Source organism: Pan troglodytes, chromosome 21, assembly GCF_028858775.2.
Source record: "Pan troglodytes isolate AG18354 chromosome 21, NHGRI_mPanTro3-v2.0_pri, whole genome shotgun sequence".
Lineage (NCBI taxonomy): Eukaryota > Metazoa > Chordata > Mammalia > Primates > Hominidae > Pan > Pan troglodytes.
In genome coordinates this window covers 7,564,270-7,586,547 of record NC_072419.2, presented here as the reverse complement: position 1 = coordinate 7,586,547, position 22,278 = coordinate 7,564,270, and the positions used below count along the sequence as shown (strand labels likewise).

The window sequence follows — 22,278 nt, the reverse complement described above, 5'->3', positions numbered from 1 at the left end:
AGGAGGAGCGTGACTTGACTTAGGTTTAGCAGGATCCCTCTGGCTGCCTAGTGGGGGATGGACTGTGCAGGGGACGAGGATGGAAGCAGAGAGGCAGACAAAACAGGCATATAAATCCCTCCCAGGGAAAAATCTACTGGGATAGTCCAGGCAAGAGGTAATGGTGGCCTGACCTGGCCCGGTATGTTCTGAGCCAGGGAGGCCTCAAGTGGCTGCTCAGTGCCCTCCCGTGGTGACACGTGGGAGGGACAGGGGGCTTCCCCCAGCCCCTCCCCCGTGACCCCAGCCCATGGTCTCCCACAGCTAGAGAGGTCCATCAAGACGATCTTGAGGTCGAAGCTGGAGCAGGTCCAGCAGCAAATGGCCCAGAATCAGACGGTCCCCATGCTAGAGCTGGGCACCAGCCTCCTGAACCAGACCACTGCCCAGACCCGCAAGCTGACCGACATGGAGGCTCAGGTAACACAGGGTGACTGAGTGGGCACTGAGGGCCTGTGGCTGGCCAGGCTGGTTCGTAGCCCCAGTCATCTTACCTTGATCTCTGACCCTGAGTAGGGTCAAGGCCTCCTCTGGGCCTGTAGCCCCCGGGGTCCCTCCTCCCTGATGAACTTGTCATAAAACTATCTCTCTCCAAGCTATGAGCCCTGGGGGGTGGATGCTGGGCTTGCCTTTTCTGCCTCTGTAACTTCAGTGCCTGGGTCTGTGCTGGGCACTGGAATGAGGGGTATAGTAGCACAGCTCCCTTGCCCTCAGAGGACTTACAATGTGCCAGGGGAAGATGGATAAGAAACAATTCATTGGGCCTCTGGGGCCAAGGACTTGGAGAGAAGAGGTATCTGAGCAGCAAAGAGCTGGGAAGGAACTAGTGAATAAATGAAGGGTAGGGAAGTCAGTGGATGAAAAAGTGAGTAACAAATAGACACAAGTTTGTGCCCGTTTGTTTGATCCCCCGTGTGCCAGGCACTGCTTGAGAAGACTGGTGTCTAGTATACAGCAGGAAACAAAGCAGGCATACATTTCTACTCCTGTGAAGCTTCCCCTGAAAATGAAAAGATAAGTGACATATATGGTTACGCACTGCTTAATGTTCCAGTCAACAACTTGCCACATAGACAACAGCAGTCCCATAAGAGTATCGTATGCTGTTTTTATTGTACCTTTTCTATGTTTAGATATGCATACACAAATACTTCCCACTGTGTTATAACTGCCTACAGTATTGGGTGCAGTCACATGCTGTATGGATTTGTAGCTTAGGAGCAATAGGCTGTCTCATATAGCCTAGGTATGCAGGCGGCTATACCATCTAGATTTGTGTAAGTACACACTATGATGTTTGCACAATGACGAAATTGCATGATGACGACTTTCTTACAACATCTTTCCGTCATTAAGCAACACATGTCTGCATATGTTAGCCAATGACAGCGCTAAGGAGAAAATAGCATGGAAGAGAGAGCAAGAGAGGGGGTGCATTGGGAGTGGTGGGGGGGATGAGAGCTGCAAGCTCATACAGCAAGGCCAGGAAGGGCCATGGAGAAGGTAGGGCTGCAGCCAGGCTTACTGCAGAGAGTGCTCCAGACAAGGGATGCAGCATGTGCAAAGGCCCGGAGGGAGGATGGACGTGCTGGCAGGTTCAAGAACATCAGGAGACCACTATGCTGGAGTGACCAGGAGGAGAGTGGCAGGCAAGGAGCTGGAGAAGTGATAGGGACAGATCACACCATAGGGCCTTGCAGGCCACGGTGAGGACTGGGGCATTTCCGCTGCATGAGATGGGAGCCACAGGAAGCTTTTGAACAGAGCAAACATGTTTTAAGAGGCAGCCCCAGGCTACTGAGTAGAGAATAGACTGCAGGCAATGAGGGAGGAGTCCAGGGCCAGAGTGAGGGCCACAGAGCAGGAGAGAGGTGGTCAGGGGCCACCTGGAAGGCAAGGCTGACAGGACCTGCAGATGAGTTGGATGTGGGGGACAGGGATGACAGCTCCTGGGGCCTAAGCAGCAGGGAGAATGGAGCTGCCATTGCAGTGATGGAGAAAGGCAAATTTGGGAAGCAGGTAATAAGCTTAAGTCAGGGCCTGTGAGTGAGTAGCCACAGGAACTATGACTGGGAGAGTGGAAATGGGTAAGTTTCTGGAGTGGCAGGGCCTGTGGGCAGGTGGGTGGTTGGGCAGGGCTCCTGTAGCGCTTACGCAGCCCCCTACCTGCTTCTGCTTGCTGGGGCAGCTCCTGAACCAGACATCAAGAATGGATGCCCAGATGCCAGAGACCTTTCTGTCCACCAACAAGCTGGAGAACCAGCTGCTGCTACAGAGGCAGAAGCTCCAGCAGCTTCAGGGCCAAAACAGGTGGGTGTGGCACCTGGCACCAGACTAGGACAGGGGCTGGGGCTGGAGTCAAGTTTAGGACCTAGGGCAGGCACCAGAGCCAGGGCTAGGACTGGGGCTGGAGCCAGGACCGGAAGCTGGACGTGGGCTGGTGTCTGGGATAGGGCCTGCGGCCAGACCTAGGAGTTTGGATTAGGACTGGGGCAAGGAGGTATCCTGAGAGTTAGGGCTGAAACTAGAGCTGGGAATAGCCCCTGCTGGGGAAGGACTGAAACCAGGGTTGGAGTCTAGACTGAGGCTGGAAATGAGAGTGGATACGGGGCTGGGCTAGGGGCCAGGCAAGCACATTGCCGGGCCCCTGCACTGGGTGGGACAGGGGATAGGCATCTTCCTGGGGCCCAGGACACCCTGATTCTTTCTTTCCCTTTCCTTCCTTCCTTCCTCCTTCTTTTATTTATCTCGTAAATTTTAACAGCTTTATTGAGATCTAATTCACCCACCATACTATCCATCCGGTAAACTTTATTGGCTTTACTTCTTTGCAAATAAATAAATCTGGTGCTATCTACGATTCCTTTCCCAGAAACAACCACAGTTACCAGGTTCTTGTCTACACTGTCAGAGAGTCTTTGCATTTATAAGCAAATGGGCATCAGGGGAACACCCTTTAAATTACAAAAAAAAAAAAAGCGGTCATAAGGTTTAGACAAAGCAGAAAAATCTGGCAGCTAAGGCTGATTTCACCTCAGTTTCAAGCTGAGTGAAGAAAAAAGCTGCCAAAGTCAGGGTTCTGGAGAAGGCAAAATCTACCCACTGAACAAGCCACAGGCCTATGAATCAGGCAAGATGTTGCTGTTCACATGCCGGTTCAGGATAAGGCCATAAGATCCCCCAGCTCTCTCTAATCTGGGTGCAATTAATGACAATCTGCCCATCTTCTTACTCTCCCAACCCAAGGTCTCAGTGGCAAGGACTGGGACACTTTCAATGACTCTAAATTAACACTAGGTGTCTAGAAATCAGTGAGGATGGAGGAAGTCATCAGTAAACTCTTGGCCCATGAAGACAGGGCAGGAATTCTAGAATTTCAGTGTGCCCCAATTCTCTCTTTTCCTGCAGCATAATTGGGAGTCCAGAGGAAATTTCTTCTGCCCTAGCTGGACCCAATTTCTTAGTCTGCAGAATGAGTTGGCACAAATGGATATACAGTAAAATGTCTCCCTCCCAGCCCTGTCTCTCAGCCACCCACCCAAGCCAGAGGTAGCCACTGTTCCTAGTTTCTGGTGTATCCTTCCATTCATTCAACCAACAATTATTTTTCGAACTCTTTTCATGTGTCAGGCACTATTGTAGACACTGTGGATACAGAAGTGAACAAAGAGACAAAAGCCCCTGTCCTCGTGAAGCTGACATCCTATAAGCTGACATTCCAGGGTTTCTTATGAATATGCAAACACATACATACAGAAGATTGCTAACTTACAATGGTTGGGCTTGCAATTTTGTGACTTAACAATGGTATGAAAGTGATACACATGCAGTAGAAACTGTACTTTGAGTACCCATACAACCATTCTGTTTTTCTCTTTCAGTACAATATCAATACCTTACATAAGCTACTCAACATTTTATTATAAAATAGGCTTTGTGCTAGATGATCGTGCCCAATCACAGGCTAACGTAAGTGTTCTAAGCATGTTTAAGGTGGTCTAGGCTAAGCTAGGATGTTCAGCAGGTTAGGTGTATTAAATGAGTTTTTGACTTAGGACATTTTCAACTTACGATGGCTTTATTAGGACATAGCCCTATCATACATTTTGGAGCATCTGTACATTCCCATTTTTATCCTTTTTAAGCCCAAATGTAGCCTACTACTTGTTTATACCTTGTTTCTACAAATTATTATTCAGTTACCTTGGAAAGATTCTATAACTGCATGACATGCTTGCTCATCCTTTTCTCCACCTTTATAATGCTCCACCATATGTGGTCCCTGCTTTTATTCCTCCAGTCCCCAGTTAATGGATATTGAGGTTGCTTCCAGCCTTTTACTAATCCAACCAGCGATACGATGAGTAACATTTCCATATCTCATTTCACACACGTGAGTAAATCTGGAGGATAAAATGTCCAAAAAGAAAGAGCTGAGTCTAAGGCTTTCTTTTGAAAAACTCCTCTTTGCTTCTAAATCCATGACAAAAAATGTCTCTTGATTATTATAATATCATCGGACAACAGGAACCTGTACAAAGTAAAAGTGAAAGTCGGGCCCTCCATCCTGCCCCCATCTTCCTCCTCTCCATCTTCATCCACTCAAACCTGCTCTGCAGAAGTCACAGCACTTGAGGGAATTTCTTTCATATTCTTCCCAAACTCAGGCAGCACTGCGGTCTCTCCAGCCTTCTCCTATATGTTCACCCCATTTCTCTTTATTTACATTAATACTTTCTTCTCTTGCCACACATGGGGTTAGACCTGATGTGCCCCAAGTCCTGGGCATCTTTCCAATTCTGTGCAAATGCCTCCTCCTTCATGACTGCGGAACATTTCCAGGGACACCAAAACGCAACGGATTCAGCCAGTCCTGGCTTTTGGGCATCTAGGCTATATCGTTTTTGGTTGGTTGGTTGGTTGGTTTTTCTATTACAAGCAAGTCCCCAGGGCCATTCTTGACCATGCTCCCTAGAGGATATCTCCTGAGAGTAGACTGCTGGGTCAAAAAGCAAGCACATTTGGGATTTGATAATAGCTACCCAGCTGCTGGTGTCCCTCCCACGCCACCTCTTTCTTCCACTAAACCTCAATCTATATTTCTCCAGGGCCGGGTATCTCTTTTCTCCCCTCCTCAGTCTGTGCCTACAGTGGGCACGGGACGTTCCACCACACTTGAGTCTCATCGTCGGGCTGCAGGGGCTCCAGGGCCCGGGGAGGCGCGCGGGGGTGCGTGCTTCGCGAGGATGCCAGGCTCACCTCTGTGCGCCCCCTACCCCGCAGCGCGCTCGAGAAGCGGTTGCAGGCCCTGGAGACCAAGCAGCAGGAGGAGCTGGCCAGCATCCTCAGCAAGAAGGCGAAGCTGCTGAACACGCTGAGCCGCCAGAGCGCCGCCCTCACCAACATCGAGCGCGGCCTGCGCGGTGTCAGGCACAACTCCAGCGTCCTGCAGGACCAGCAGCACAGCCTGCGCCAGCTGCTGGTGGTGTTGCGTGACCTGGTGCAAGAAAGGGCTAACGCCTCGGCCCCGGGTGAGTGAGCGGTGTGCCCCCCAGTGTGGCTAAAGACGGGCAGGAGAGGGGAGGGAGACCCTGCTCACCCTCCAGGGTCTCTGGGCGCCTGGGAGCCATTGCGGGCCCCACCCTCCCCGACCATCTGTGAAATAGAAACAACAAGAAACAGTAATAATGGCGTCAACAACAATCCCAATCCAGGCCCTGTCCCCTGATTCCATGGGTGACCTTGGGCATGCCCCTGCCCCTCTCTTGGCCTCAGTTTACCCATGGGTTTTGGAGGCGAGGATGAGGGCAACAGCAATCCAGACTGACAAGTTTGGTCTCCAGGATTCATTCTCCAGCCCCACTTTCTTGGGCTTGTCCTACCCCTCCCTGGGCCTCAGTTTTCCTAGCTGTAGAATGGGAGGAACTGGGAGGTTGGACTCAATGCACCCCAAGGACCTCTCTCATCTTAATGCCCCTGCCCCTAAGCCCAAGAGGGCCAAACAGAAGTGAAGAGGCATCCCTGGCCCTGGCTTCTGGGTCAAGAAAACAATGCTGGGCTGGGCTCCCAGGCTGTCACTGACTCCTTCTAACACGGCCTACTTGGGGTGTCCAAGGCATTCTTGGCCCCAGCTGCAATCACTCAGTCAACAGACATTTACTAAGCACTTACTGTGTGGCAGGCCCAGTGCTGGGTGCTGGGGATACAGCAGTGAATGCACAGTCACAGCCCCTGTCTCTTGCAAAAATGTCCAATCCCTGGTTTACGGGTCCCAAAGGGAAGGAGAAAGAAATACATGGTTTTTGAGTGCATAATATGTGCCAGATGCTCAGCTATCAGTGTTCCTGAAGTTTCCAGACCATAAAAATAGACAGGTCCAAAGGCTGTGCGAAGGAGAAGGGCTCTTAGCCTGAGGCTAGCAGGGGGCATGGGAGGCTTTTGAACAGAGTGGGACTACTTTCAAGAAGCTCTGACTGGAACCATGAGTGGAGATGTCCTGATGAGAGAGAAAGACCAAAGGAGCTACCGCTGCTCCTGGATCCATAGTGGAAGGCTGGAAAGCCTTTAAGACCCAATAGTGATGGCGCTCCAGGCACCACCAGGGCTGACAAGGATTTGAGGGCAGAAGATTCCACCCTGGCTCCATCTCAGTCCGGCAGACCCAGCTGAGTAGGGGTTTGAGGCCTAAGGAAGCTACAGGTAGGAAAAGTAGACACCTTCCAAATCGCGACATGTGGATGAACCTGAACCCATTACTGGCGTATGCACAGACCTGGCCTTGAGCTGCCTGAATTCCTCCCATGTGTGGGTTTCTTGTAGCTCAGCCCAAGGCACAGGGCCTGGGCCCAATGCCTCCCACTAACCCACTGGTAACCCAGTCCCCAGCTGAGGCTGAATGTCTGCTCAATCGTCTGAGTAGGAGGTTGTGTTGGGCACCTCACCTTGGGCACCTTTTGCCCAAACACCCTGTCCCCCGTGCTCCACTATCACCAGGGAAGGACACTAGGCAGTTGCTTTCACCCCCTTCTGGATGGAGAAACTGAAGGAGAGACTCAGTCACCAGGTGTAGAAGAGAGGGCTGGATGGAGATGGGGCACAGGAACCAGGCATCCTTGAAGTCTAGCAGGAAGGGAGCACTAGCTCTCTGCATGGCTTTGTCCCAGTCAGGTGGAGGCTGGTGAAAGGAGAAGAGAGTCAAGTCTTCTGATGTTCCCAGGCACTGGGGAGTTTGGTTCAGAAGGTTACAAGGACACGGGCACAGGCAGAAAAGACCAAACTTGTGCATGATATAAAAGCAGCAATTGTTCGTGCAGGCTGTTTGCCCAACCTTACGTATGCTCAGTGGTGGAAATCCAAAGGAAGATGTGTAGGAGGAAGGGCACTGGCTTTGCAGTCAGATGGGCCGGAGTTCAAGCCCTGGCTCCTTCACTTATTAATTAGCACTGGAACTTCATACAGGTCATTTATTTAACTTCTCAGAGCCTCAATTTTTCTTACTTGTAAAACGGGAATAATCATCTCATAGAGTTCTTGCACAGAGAATCAGATGAGTTCCTGCATACAAAAGGGTTCAGCACAGTGCCTACGCACAAAAGCGAGGGAGACTGGTACAAATTACCAGCCCAGATATTCAGAGGAGGACCAGATCAAACTGTTGCATATCAATATCAGTCCATCCTATTCTTATGCCTCCCAAAAATATTTTTCCTGGCCCCAAACTACCCCTGGCATTACATGACACCTTGGAAACACTACAATACATGATGAGTATTTCACTTTTTGTGTTGATATTATTGTTGTTATTGTTATTGATATTGTTGTAGACTAAGGAAAATAACAGTGAACAGAGCCTTGGAAAGGGTGGCTGGAAATCTCAGGCCAACCCTGGCTCTGTCCTTGCCTTACTGGGTGAGGTTCAGCCCATCCCTGCTCACCTTGAGGCCAACAGCCTCCTCATGCTTGGCTGGACTCCAATTCCCCATGGGGAGCTAAGGGGGTGCCAACAGGTGGGGCAGGGGTCTCCACTGCCCAGGAAATGCTTGTGAGTGAACTGGGATTGATTTGGGGGTCTTAGTCATCTCATTTGTGACATGAGAGCAATAGCCTTCTCTGGACAAGTGCCCCAGATCCAGGATCTGGGATCCCTGAAGTTCAGATGTAAAACCAAACCAGGAAGTCCCACTCTGTGGTAGCCTCCTGGTTCCTCGCTGGTGTTGACAACCTATCCATCTGGAATTTTAGCCCCATCCTGGGTACCTGCCTACCCAGAGAGATTGGATTCTGGTAGAATCATAGTTCAAACCTCTAACTGGATTCCACTAATTGAGACAGAGGAGATTTTAAATCTCTGCACTTTGTTTGTCAACAGTCACTTTTTCCAGGCCAGGCCTAGAAACCCCTGGTAGGTTTTAGTCATTAATACTATCCTGATCTCATGTAGTCCAGAGGGAAGAAACAGGGGCCCTTTAAGGCCAGCAGTCAGCTTCAAGGGAGGACAGAATAAGGGAGCATATGCCCAGGGCAGCAGGGAGATCCAGCCAAAAGGGTGGGCTATGAAGGGGAGCCCACAGCTTCCCACCCAAGGGAGCTCCAAAGAAGGAAGGTTCTGCCTTACCTGGCTGTGTGCCCTTGGGCCAGTTGCCTCACTCTTGGGCCTCAGTTTCCTGGTCTGTGAAATGGGAAGTGCCTCACTGGAGTTCAGGCCCCAGTAACTCTCTCCCAGAAAACTCTAGCAGCCTCCTCTCTGGCCTCCCAGCTTTGAGTCTCATCCCCTCCAGGCCCCCCTCCACACTCTGGACAGAGTGCTCTTTCTCAGCCCAGAGAATCTGGGCTCCGCAGCCTGGCATTCAAGGCTGACTTGGCCCTGCTGAAATCTCAGCTTCCTCTCTCCTTTTCCTTCCCCACCTTCTCTGTGCCAGCCTTGTTCTACCCTCTCAGTTGCATCATATAGCAAGCAGCCTCCCTGGTCTCAACTCCTCTCTCACGGTGTGAGTCATTTCCTCTGCTTGGCCTCAGCCTTAGTTCCCCTCCCCATGCCCTGTCCTCTGCACACACTAGGGCCCTTCCTACCTTGGGGCCTTTGCATATGCTGTTTCTTCTGCCTGGAACACCTTCCCCTTCTCCACTGGGCAACTCCTGCTCATTACACAGGTTCCAGCTTACTGTCACCTCCTCTACGAAATCTTCCCAGGTCTGACTCATCTCCCTGTCCCCAGCACCTCCCAACCCAGAACCTGGCACAAAGCAGGCAGGCATGCCCACTTGGCCCCTTCTCTCTTTCCTTGCCCACCTCCAACTGACTTTTGTGTTGTCCCTTTGCAGCCTTCATAATGGCAGGTGAGCAGGTGTTCCAGGACTGTGCAGAGATCCAGCGCTCTGGGGCCAGTGCCAGTGGTGTCTACACCATCCAGGTGTCCAATGCAACGAAGCCCAGGAAGGTTAGGGGGCTCCCTGGGAACTGTGGCTGTTAGAGGGTGCTGAGCCAAGGGCTTCCCAAACAGATACCCCCAACCCCATCGGGATCAGGCTTTGTCCAGTATCTGAAATACCAGAGGTGTAGGGGTGGCTTTGACTTCCCAGCAGTCAGGGATCAGATTGTGGGGATAAGCAGAAGTTCCCAAAGTTGGAAGTGCATCCTTAACCAGCATCACTTCAGAGGTGCTTTAACTGGAACAGCACAAAATAGTTCAGTGTTGGTTAAGATGATGATAGCTGATATTACAAACAACCCCCAAAATTCCAGGGCCTTAGCCCAAAGACGTTTCTCTCTAGTTTACATATAGTCCAGTTGAAGGCAGGAGTTGGGGTTCTGCTCCATGTGGGAAATTAGAAACCAGGGCTAATAGAGGTGCCACCATTTTCAATGAGTGGCTCCCAAGGTTGTCCTAAAATTTAAGGTCAAGTCATCCGATAAGAAGGGTGACAGAGAAGAGCACGGATGTCAGGAGGGAGGGTCTGAGAGCCAGGCCTAGAAGGGAAACAACTAGCAGATTCCCACTTCATAATTCCCTTTTTTTTTTTTTTTTGAGACAGGGTCTTGCTCTGGTGCCCAGGCTGGAGTGCAATGGCATGATCACAGCTCACTGCAGCCTTGACCTCCTGGGCTCGAGTGATCCTCCTGCCTCAGCCTGCCAAGTAGCTGGGACCACAGACACATGCCACCATGCCCTGGCTAATATTTTTAAACATTTTGTAGGGACAAAGTCTCTCTGTGTTTCCTAGGCTGATCTGAAACTCCTGAGCTCAAGCAATCCTCCCTCCTCGGCCCTCAAATTGCTAGTATTACCATTGCTCTATTTCCTTTCACCCCCTGTTAATATACTAAGGAGAATGCCTCTGTTTGTCTCCAGGTTGTCTTTTACACTTCTCACACACCTGCTAACCTCTCCTTTCAACAAAAAGAGGTCAAGCTTCCGTTTACCTAGTATTGCCAGGCACTGTTCTAAACACTTTACGTGACTCATCTCGTTTAATTTTCACAACCCCAGTTGGCAGGTGAGAGACTGAGGCATTAAGGTATGAATCTCCATTTTACAAATGAGAGGAAGGCTCTGAGAGGTCATTCCTTACCCACCACTTTAGAAAAATGATGACAATGGGTGGGGAATTTAAGCCTGGATCTTTCTGATGCCCAGGACCCCCAGGCTCACCTGTTGCTCTGTGGGGGTCTGTCTGCTTAGCCACATTTGGGCTAGCACAGGCCTGGCCTCTGGCTACCTCCAAGGGCTCCCAGCTGTGCCTTGCCCACCCCCTCCAGGTGTTCTGTGACCTGCAGAGCAGTGGAGGCAGGTGGACCCTCATCCAGCGCCGTGAGAATGGCACCGTGAATTTCCAGCGGAACTGGAAGGATTACAAACAGGTAACCCTGCTGCCTTGGGGAGGGGCCATTCTGCTCTGAAACCTGGGGCGGGGGCTGGGCTGTTGGAAGGGGACTGCTTTGCCCTCATTCCTCCCCCAGAAAAAATCAACTCATCTAAAGCTGACAGTGCACATCTGCTTTATGGGACCCCATCACCTGAATTTGAATGTTCTTTCTGAAAGTTCTGACATATGTTCTAAGAAAAAAAGTTTAGCTTTATTTTTGTTTTAATTTTTTTTAAAAAAAATATACATTTCTAATTTTTTAAAGAATACAAAGGAGGAGACAGAATAAAAATCCCCCCAGTCAACCCTGACTGCGTTGCTTTAATGAAGTTTCTTGTCTTTTCATACATCTATGATCATATCTGCAGGAGAGATTCATTAACGAGGAATTGCAGGCCCAAAGATCACATGGATTTTATCAGATGAGAAGCCCGATTGTTTTCCAATTTTTTAATTAGGTTTTGAACAAAGGATTTTTTGCCAAGCTGACTTAAAATACTTAAAAGCTCTTAAAGTTTTCAAAGCCAAAGAAATAGAAAAAGATACCCACAAAGTGATACAGCAGTTCTATTATTTGCGTCTGCTTGCTGTTCATTTAAGGAATACTTAAAAATAAATACCAAATTAAGTTATGAGTGTTTTGAACTAATTGGGCTTTAAACAACCATTAAAATGGCAAGGAGGAATAGGGTGTCCAGGTGCAGAAATACACAAAAGAACCCTGAATATTAACCATCAGGCTAACCCGCATTGCACTGTGACTAAATTGGGGAGCGGGCCTTGGGTGTGCCCCTGTCCTTGGTGCTGAATTCTTGTTCTGTCCGAGGGCATTGGGACATGACATTCCCCACACTCTCAGTTTTACATTTCTGTGTTGCTGAAATCTTGCAGTGGCTGCGCTGTCACTGAACAAAGTTTGCTCTACTATTTATGTAGCTGATTGAAATATTTTATTTAATTTTTGTTGAGGTTTAACGTACATGTGGCTAAGCGCACAAATAAAGTGTAAGGCTCAGTGAGCCTTTAGATACGTATTTAACCACGTGACCACCATTCAGTGCTAGATGTACAACACTCCCAGCACCCCAGAAGCCCACTTTGTGCCCCCTCCCAGTCAATACTCCACCAAAGGTAGTCACCAAATATTAGTTTTTCCTGTTCTTGAACTTCAGAGGAATGTGATTTCAATCACTTTTAACAGGCTTTTACACTTACAAAAGGCTTAGTCTTTTCCCTCTAGCAGGTGGAGGGCTCCCACTCCCAGTCCTGCCTACACTGTACTTATGAACTCAATCATTAAGCACAGTGGTTTTGTATAAGTAGCCCTGGAGCCTGGCCCAGCCCAGCTCCTCAGCCAGGGACATGGCCTCCTCCTCAGCATGAGTCTCACCCCACGCTCCCCTCCCTATAGGGCTTCGGAGACCCAGCTGGGGAGCACTGGCTGGGCAATGAAGTGGTGCACCAGCTCACCAGAAGGGCAGCCTACTCTCTGCGTGTGGAGCTGCAAGACTGGGAAGGCCACGAGGCCTATGCCCAGTACGAACATTTCCACCTGGGCAGTGAGAACCAGTTATACAGGTGGGTTCGGGGCCCAGGCCGTTGTGGGGGCTGGGGTCCCCAGGCTAGTGTCTACAGAGTCTGCTCCAACGGTCAGTCTCTGGGCGTCTCCTCTTCCTACCATCTGTCCCCCATTTGGGTGCACGTCATGGGATCTGGAGGCGGCTGGTTAGCACTCAGCACGTCCTAGCCACTGGGTGGAGTGGAAAGAATGTCATTGGCGCTGCCATCCGAGGAGCAAGAAGGGGTCTTCCAAGGTCAGTCACCCCAAGTCAGCCTTTTTACAGAGACCCAGAAGCAAAAGGAGGTGACTTGCCCAGCCTGTCCTATGCCCTGGGGCTGGGTGGAAGGGTCCCTGGGCCGGAAGTTGAAATTCCTGCACTCATTGTGGCCTTGCTCCAGCTTGCTTTGGGAACCTGGACAAGTCAGTCTGGCTTCTCTGAGCTTCTGCTTCTTCAATAGCAGGATGAGCTTAAACATGACGATCTTGTAAGATCATCAAGGTTTCTCACCCCTTCCTCAGCCTGGTTCTTGGTATATTTGGGAAAAGGAACTAGCATTTATTAAGCACCTACTATGTTCCAGGCACCATTATTCCATTTAATCTTCCCCACAACACTTTGAAGTAGGCATTACTGTACCTACTTTAGTAATATGGAAACTGAGACGCCAAGTTTAAGTATCCTGCCCAAAGTTACAAGTTAAATGAGCTGGAATTTGAACTCAGATCTCCCTGCTGCCAAAACTCATGATGTCTCCACAACATGATATTGCCTCTCAGAGAAATTTAAGGATCTTTTAGATAAGCCTGGGTCCTGGCTATCTCTGAACCAGGATTCACACTCACAGGGCTGCAAAAAATCTCACATGTCATCTGGTTCTTCATAGATTCCCTCCATAGTTGCAATCATCATCCAGCCGTGCTGGAATACCTCCACTGGTGGGAAGGTCGCTTCCCCGCAAGGGATCTCTGAATGACTCTCTGTCCTCCTGAACTTTATGCCTGATTCCACTTCTGGGAACTTCTCAGTGATATGCCCCCACTGTTTCCTCCAGCTGAGTCCCATTTAAGCCACTGGCCACCAAAGCAAAGGCTTTTTTGAGACAGGGCTCACTCTGTTGCCCAGGCTGGAGTGCAGTGGCATGATCACAGCTCACTGCAGCCCTGACCTCCCAGACCTCCCAGGCTCCAATGACCTTCCCACCTCAGCCTCCCAAGTAGCTGGGATTACAGGCATGCACCACCATGCCCAGCTGATTTTTGTATTTTTTGTAGAAACAGGGTTTCCCTATGTTGCCCAGGCTGATCTCGAACTCCTGGGCTCAAGCAATCAGCCTGCCTCAGCCTCCCAAAGTGCGGGGATTACAGGCGTAAGCCACCCTACCCAGCCTCAGCAGGACCTTCTTAATTGCTCCCAAATTGGCTCCCTACTTCAGCTGCCAGTGCAGCCTCCGCCAACCCTGCCATACAAACACCCCGCATTCTCTCCAACCAGGCCCAGCCGTCTGCCAAGGGCCAAATAATAACAAGCACTGAATGTTGAGCACTCACCCCGTGACACTGCTCTGCACACTTCACACACTGACATCACCAAATCAATAATAAACGAGGGCAGCACTGCTAATTTCACTATCATTACCACTGGAACAGATGAAGAAACTGAGGCTCAGTGGGGTGAGCCAATCCTCCAAGGCCATGCAGCTCTAAGTGGTAGAGCTGGAATTTGAATCCAGGCTTTCTGCCCCCAGATCTCATGGTCTTCATCACCAGGCAGGCTTGGACATGCCCACCAAGGCCACAGAGCCTGGCAAAGAAATAGAAACCCTCACCTGGCTGGCAGCAGATGTCGAAGCTGCAGAGCTGGGGTGCCCTGGAGCCCAGATCCATGGGGGCTGGTGTAGTCAGGGAAGGCTTCTTGGAAGAGGTGGGTGAATGTGAGGGGGTGCAATGGGGCTGGGGTTGCCAGATCATCATCAGCTGGGGAACAAAATGCACGTAGACTCCCAAGTCAGGCCACACTAGGCTGGCGTGTGGCTCTGACCCTCATTCATTCTGAGACTTGAGCAGGTTTCTTTGGCTCTTGGGATTTCTGTTTTCGCATGTGTAAAATGGAAATAGGGTGTTGTGAGGATTAAAGTAGAATGAGTTAACCTATGCAAAGCACTTTGAACACGTAGTAGATGCAAAGAATAGAAAAAAAAAAAAAAAGAAAAAGAAACGTTGCCGGGCACGGTGGCTCACATCTGTAATCCCAGTGCTTTGGGAGGCCAAGGCAGGCAGATTGCTTGAGCTCAGGTGTTCAAGACCAGCCTGGGCAACATAGTGAGACCCTGTGTTTGTATTTTACAAAAAATACAAACATTAGCTGGGCATGGTGGCCCCTGCCTATTGTCCCATTTACTCAGGAGGCTGAGGTGGGAGGATTGCTTGAGCCCAAGAGGTCAAGGTTGTAATGAGCCGTGATTGTGCCACTGCACTCCAGCCTGGCAACAGAGCAAGATGCTGTCCCTAAAGAAAAAAATGTATATGTATTAGCCATTATTACCATTATTGTGACCATTATCACTTCTCTCCAAGACTCAGGTTCAGTGAGATAGGGGAGGCCTGGCATACAGTAAGTGCTTTGTCCCTGGGAGGCAGCAGGCAGGGAAGGCAATCCAGGAAGGGAAACAGCCCAAGCACTCCACCCAGGCTGGGGCTGTCCCTCCAAGAACACCTGGAGGGGAAGCCCAGCCTGGGACAAAGCCACTGGGGAAGTTCTTGCTCGACACAGCCCCAACCTGACTCTGGGCCCTTCTGCCACCACCACCTCTGGGTGGCCTCCAGGCTTTCTGTGGTCGGGTACAGCGGCTCAGCAGGGCGCCAGAGCAGCCTGGTCCTGCAGAACACCAGCTTTAGCACCCTTGACTCAGACAACGACCACTGTCTCTGCAAGTGTGCCCAGGTGATGTCTGGAGGTAGGTGCAGGGTGGGGTGAAGCTCCGCCCACCCACGGGCTCACCCAGATTGACACTCCCATTCCCTCCCCAGGTTCTTGTGCGCCCAGGTGCTGTCAGGAGGATGGGTGCAGGTCTGGGCTTTGCCCACCCATAAGCTCACCTGGCTGTGCCCCTTCGGTGCCTTCCCCCACTGAGTCCTTGAAGTCCCCTCCAGGTCTCACCTCCTCCTAAAGCTGGCACCACCAGTTTTCCTCAGAGACAAGGCTAAAGGAACACTGAGTGCGGGGCCCCGGCGGGGAGGCACCCTATACCCTATCAGTCCCAACCCCAGGCAAGCCGAACCAGGATCAGGAGACCAGAGGGAGGCAGAGGGGCAGCTCCCCACCAGCTGTGGCTCAGGCAGTGTTCCTTGGTAGGCACAGAGGTGAGAGAACAGGAAATGGGGTGAATGGGAGACAGAGACAAAGTAGGAAGAACAGAGACAGGGGGAGAGACCTTCTGAGACACAGAGGACAGATGGAGAAAGAGAGAGACACCAAGGCTGTCAGAGTCATTGAGCAGCAGATGGAGAGCTATACCGGGGCAGAGAAGTACAGAGGGAGATGGGGGAGAAAGACTTAGCCCAAGGAGAGGCCGGGAGACAAACACAGCATGTGAAAGATGGGGGCCCAGAGGAAGGGAGGGCCAGAGACACGAAAGGCAGAGAGGGACAAAGACCATCAGAGAAAGATGAACGCAACGGGACACACAGAGACAGACCCAAGCACAGAGATCATAAGAGAGAAAGAGATGAACCTGGAGAGTGAGAGACTCAGAGAGAGTGACAGAGACCACTAGAAAGCAGTGAGGAGAGCGATGAGGGGAGGTTGGGGAGCTGCAAAGACAGGTTCAGTGAGGGAGGAAGACAGGGACACCAAGGGCTCAGGGAGAAGGCCGGGAGGAGCAAAGGGGCTCGAGGAGTGGCCAGAGCCCCTTGCTGCCCTCTAGAGGCCCCGGCTGAGCAGAGGGGCTGTTGTCCACCCCACCCCCACTCCCACCCAGCCCCATCCCCAGCCAGCTGGCTTCCCAGAGGAGGCAACAGCCCCGATTAGTCTTTGTTCTCTTTGGGACACAGGGGCTGCCCTCTTGCCACTGGCTGGGCTCCCACCTCCACCAAGCGCCTTTCCTCCCTCTTCCACCAGGGTGGTGGTTTGACGCCTGTGGCCTGTCAAACCTCAACGGCGTCTACTACCACGCTCCCGACAACAAGTACAAGATGGACGGCATCCGCTGGCACTACTTCAAGGGCCCCAGCTACTCACTGCGTGCCTCTCGCATGATGATACGGCCTTTGGACATCTAACGAGCAGCTGTGCCAGAGGCCGGACCACACAGGAGAAGCTCGGACTTGGCACTCCTGGACAACCTGGACCCAGATGCAAGACACTGTGCCACCACCTTCCCTGACACCCTGGGCTTCCTGAGCCAGCCCTCCTTGACCCAGAAGTCCAGAAGGGTCATCTGCCCCCCCACTCCCCTCCGTCTGTGACATGGAGGGTGTTCGGGGCCCATCCCTCTGATGTAGTCCTCGCCCCTCTTCTCTCCCTCCCCCTTCAGGGGCTCCCTGCCTGAGGGTCACAGTACCTTGAATGGGCTGAGAACAGACCAAACTTGATTCCCATGACCAATGGTGGGGTTGCAGGCAGGTGGGAAGGTATTTGCACATCGGAAGCTGCCCAGATGGCCCAGGTTCTCTCCCTTGGATTGGCAAGAAGGCCATCTCCCATTCTATGCTCCTGTTCCAAGATTTCCTAGTCTTGAGATGTCCTTGAACTTTCTTTTCAAGTCTGAAGGGGCTGCATCCACCCCTAAATGGGTGGGTTAATCATTATTTCCCCTTCACACTTCACCACTTCTAGGCTTTACCACTTCACCACTTCTAGGCTTTACCACTTCACCACTTCTAGGCTCCACCACTTCACCACTTCTAGGCTTTACCACTTCACCACTTCTAGGCTTTACCACTTCACCACTTCTAGGCTTTACCACTTCACCACTTCTAGGCTCCACCACTTCACCACTTCTAGGCTCCACCACTTCACCACTTCTAGGCTTTACCACTTCACCACTTCTAGGCTTTACCACTTCACCACTTCTAGGCTTTACCACTTCACCACTTCTAGGCTCCACCACTTCACCACTTCTAGGCTTTACCACTTCACCACTTCTAGGCTTTACCACTTCACCACTTCTAGGCTCCAATGTTTGGAGCTCAGGGTCTTTAGGAGACCCAAAAGGACATGCTCCTTCACCTCCAGCATGTCCTAGAGGATGTGTCACAGGGAATAACTATGGCTTGTCTCTAAAAGTACCTATGAGCGATGAGAAAAGGAAACAGCAGGTTAAGTCAAAGTGAAAAGGCACTCTTCACTGCAGGACTGATCAGAGCCTTTAATATGGCCAAGTGCCTTGTGACTACCCATGAAGGGGCTAGAGTGGGCAGCTTTGTCCAAATTTACTTATTTGAAAATGGGCTCGGTTTGTCCCAGAGCATCTCACAGGACTGTAGATGCTCTTGGACAAAGCTAGTGCTCCCCTGGCATAAGGAGGAGCCCTACGACCCCATCCCCACCCCAGCTATACTCACCCTTTTTGGCTACAAGGGCCACAGTGACAGCCTCAAACAACCTCTAAAAACAACTGGAAATAACCTTTCAGTTAAAACAGATACCATCCCTGAAGAAGGGTCTAGAACTAAGTCCCTGTCTGTGTTATAGGCTCATGTCCTCCAAGGCTCCTTCAAGTCCCAGGAAGCTGATCTCTACCTGGGTGGCTTCCCTCAGGACTCCCTGTAACCTCAACTCCCCCAGGCTCAATTACAGGGACTGTTAGGCAGGACATCTGTCTCCAAGTCCAGATCCTCTCCGCCTCCAAGCCCTAACCCCTAGCCTCCCTCCCTTCCCCATCCAGCAGTGATGCTGCCTCTGTGGTGGTAGGTGGGGAGCTGCAGGGGAGGAGATAAGGCCTCTGCCTGAGTTTGGGAGACCAGGGCCCTCATAGCTTCTTTCAGAGGATGGAGTCAGAAAGGATCCACAGCTACTCTGTCACCTGCCCCCATCACTGTGTCATGCTGTCTGCCCTGTTGTCATCAGCCAACACCCAGGCATAGCCAGGAGCCCACCTGCCCTACCGCCAGGATACACCTCTGTCCTCAGAAGGTTTTCTCCTGGATGAGACTGAGCCAATGGGAATGGGACCCCTTCATCCCCCTGGCTCGCCCCAGCCCTGAGTCCCACTCTCAGCTGATCCTTGAGTAAACCCAGCACAGACTGACTTTGATCTCATTCCTGGGAATTAGCACTTTTCCCCTTCAAGACTCAAAGGACATGGTTGCTAATGGTGGCATTTCAGGCATGATGGGAAATCTTTAGGGGCAGATTGCTGCCCAGAGAGCTCAAATTGCCTTAAGCAGCATTTGCCCAGCAGACCTTTATTTAGCCTCTACTGTGTGCAGTGTGGTGTGGTGGGCAGGGCTGTGGAGTCGGACAAACCTGCTCCAGCTCTGACACTTTGGTCCAGTGGCTCAGCCTCTCAAGGCACCAGTTATCTTCTCATCATCAAAGCCTCAGTTTTCCCATCTGTAAAGTGGAGATGATAATATTCCTTCCTGGCTGGGCTATGGCAAGGAGGAAATGAGACCATGTATGTCATCTTCTTAATAGAGCCTGGCATGAAGCAGGTGCCTAATAAATGTTTGTCCTCAAAGAGGAGAATGGGGTAAGGAAGGCATTCTCCAGCACATGCTGCCCCTTCTCCTGCACTCAGGTGAGGAAAAGGCATTTTATTTTTGTATCCACATCATTTATTTTTCTATTGTAGTTTCTAGGCTGACTGCAAGCTAGAGAGGAGACAGGGCAAAGCTGTGAGGCCCCAGGGACAGAACTCCTCTGGGTGGGTTGAAGGCCCAAGTCCCTCTCTACTCCCATTTTATAAGGGGGCAGGAAGCTGATTTGAGTTATCCTCAGACACCTGTTCTTTATGTAATTTTTTTTTTTTTTTTTGAGACAGAGTCTCACTCTGTCACCCAGGCTGGAGTGCAGTGGCATGATCTCGGATCACTGCAATCTCTGCCTCCTGGTTCAAGTGATTCTCCTACCTCAGCCTCCTGAGTAACTGGGATTACAGACGCCTACCACCACGCCCGGAAAACTTTTGTATTTTTAGTAGAAACGGGTTTTCACCATGTTGGCCAGGCTGGTCTCAAACTCCTGGCCTCATGTGATCCACCTGCCTCAGCCTCCCAAAGTGCTGGGATTACAGGCATGAGCCACCATACCCAGCCTCAGACACCTGTTCTTAAATATTCATCCTTCTTTCTTACCTTCCTTCCTCTTCCATGCCAGGACTCAGGTATAAGGGATAGAAATTCTAGCCCTAAGGCATAAATTGACTCACATAACTGGAAAGTCTAAGGGTAAAGGCAAGTGAGGTTAGATCCAGAGGCTCAAATGATGTCAGCTCCACCTCTCAGCCACTCCATCTGCCCCGTTGACTTCATTCTCAGCCAGGATCTTTCCTCACAAGAAGGCTCTGGCAGCCCCAGGCTCGTGTCCTCCCAGCTCAGCATCCCTGACCCGGGGAGCTCCCCCATCTCCATGATTCCAGTAAAGGAATGATTTTCTGCAGCCAGGATTGGTCTTGTGTCCATCCCTGTGCTTATCACTCTTACTCTGCTTGACCAGACCTCGGTCTCATGATCATGCCTGGCACCAGCAGTGGGGTCAGTGTCACCCAAGTCATGACTTCAGGAAGCAGGGATGCTAGGCAGCCTTCCCTCGTTCCCTGTCCCTGGCTCCCATCTCTCTTCTCTCCACCTCTGTGCCCTCTCTCGGCCTCCCTGTCCCCAGGTCCTGACCCCAGGATCCAGTTCATCCCAGATTGCCTCTGACTATCAAGGGCACAGCTGTGTCCTGCCCAGGAATATTAGACCCTGTTATCAGTCTGGCTCTGCCATTGGATCAGAGCCCCTGGCCCTCTCTGAACCTCAGTTTCCCATGGACAGAGCACCTAGCAACCTCTGAAAGCCCTTCTGACAGTGAGGCTGACTCACAATGGCTGCAGACAAGACTAGCCTGAGGATCCTGGGCAGCACAAGGCACTGTAGAGGGCACGGCTGGTGTGGTCTCGAGCCTAGCCTGGGTCTCCTGGGGGCCACAGCTCATAGGTACCAGCCTCTAGGATACCTGCATCTGCGGGTTCCTATGGAAAACCCTTGTCACTTCTCCCTGCACCAGGTTAGTTTTCTTCCCATTTCAGTGATGAAGAAATTAGGCACTGGGCACAGTGGCTCCTAGTCTGTAATCCTAGCACTTTGGGAGGCCAAGGCTGGTGGGTTGCCTGAGCTCAGAATTTCAAGACCACCCTGGGCAACATGGTGAACCCCCATCTCTACTAAAGATACAAAAACTAGCTGGGCATGGTGACACATGCCTGTAGCCCCAGCTCCTCGGGAGCCTGAGGCAGAAGAATTGCTTGAACCGGGAGGCGGAGGTTGCACTGAGCCGACATCTTGTCACTGCACTCCAGCCTGGGCGATAGAACCAGACTCTGTCTCAAAAAAAAAAAAAAAAGAAAGAAAAAGAAAAAGAAAAAAGAAATTAGGGCTCAGAGAGGGAAAGGGTCTCATCCAAGGCAACACAGCCAAGCACCACCTCCAGCGCATTTGCATTTGTGAGCTGCCTTCCTCTCCCAGAGCACTCTGGGCATCTGGGCATCTACCACCAAACTCCTATACCAAGGGCAGGAGGAACTTCCTGGAAAGGCCTCCAAGACCACTCAGTCTCTCCCACTGGCACTTGATGGATCCATCATTTCTGAGGTCTCTGCATTGTTCCCAGCAAAGGCAGTTTCCACACTGGGGAGAGAGTTCCCTGAGTACACCCCAGAGACAACCACCACGGGCGAGGTAGAAAGTGGCCATGTGCGGGGGGTGAGGGATGGTCCCCACCAGGATGGTTTGTCTCTGAGGCCGAGGGATTTGACCCTTTTTTCTGAGTTTTCCTCCCCCTCGATCTGTGTGGGCCTTCGCCACTCCCATTTAAAGATGCTTCCGAAAGCTGACAGCATCACCTTGGCAACACCAGTATCAGCATCCTTAAATGAGAAGATGAGGTGAAGTGACTTGCCATGATTTGTTCACTCTACTTCCCCTCCTTAATAAAGCAGCTCACAAATCTGTAATAATTAATCCAATATGGCACAGGTATAAGGATTAGCAAATGATGACCACAAATAATCCATGCAATATATGTGTATTATTTTTCTTGATCTCACTTAACCTTGAGAAAGAAAATAATTGACCAGACTTGCTTTCTGATGTGACACAAAGGACAAGCCCACATCAGCCCATAGGCTATAAAAACAACTGACAGATATAATAATGCACAACCACTCGATATCCATGTGACCTTAAACAAGTTGCACTACCTCCCTGTGCCTCAGGTTCCCCTCTGTAGCAAACTGGTAACACTGCTGCTTCATGGGGTCATTGAAGGATTGATCAATGAATTTTTCTTTGCTGTGGCATGGGCGTCTTTGGCATCTGGTGAAGCCATGGACCCCTCCTTAGAATGGTGTCTTCACATGCTTAAAATAAAATTAAATGCATTGGATTATGAATGAAACAAATTATATTAAAAACACAGTCATTGGCCGGGCGCGGTGGCTCATGCCTATAATCCCAGCAATTTAGGAGACCGAGGTGGGCGGATCACGAGGTCAGGAGATCAAGACCCTCCTGGCTAACACGGTGAAACCCTGTCTCTACCAAAAATACAAAAAAAGATTAGCAAGGCATGGTGGCGGGCAACTGTAGTCCCAGCTACTCGGGAGGCTGAGGCA

The 22,278-nt window shown here is 51.0% G+C and overlaps 2 protein-coding genes across 2 annotated transcripts in view; one reads left to right on the top strand and one right to left on the bottom strand.

Moving 5' to 3' along the window:
- The window catches only part of ANGPT4 (angiopoietin 4), a 40,151-nt gene extending 21,441 nt beyond the window's left edge, over positions 1-18,710 (top strand). Inside the window, exons 2-9 of the mRNA XM_016937275.4 lie at positions 304-459; positions 2,228-2,349; positions 5,323-5,570; positions 9,361-9,476; positions 10,796-10,897; positions 12,314-12,480; positions 15,287-15,417; positions 16,581-18,710. Coding sequence (XP_016792764.1) covers positions 304-459; positions 2,228-2,349; positions 5,323-5,570; positions 9,361-9,476; positions 10,796-10,897; positions 12,314-12,480; positions 15,287-15,417; positions 16,581-16,741 — 1,203 coding nt within the window. The 3' untranslated portion in view covers positions 16,742-18,710. The remainder of the gene's footprint in view (positions 1-303; positions 460-2,227; positions 2,350-5,322; positions 5,571-9,360; positions 9,477-10,795; positions 10,898-12,313; positions 12,481-15,286; positions 15,418-16,580) is intronic.
- Positions 1-22,278, bottom strand: part of FAM110A (family with sequence similarity 110 member A) — a 139,152-nt gene that overhangs the window by 50,099 nt on the left and 66,775 nt on the right. The gene's annotated exons all lie outside the window — the stretch shown is intronic.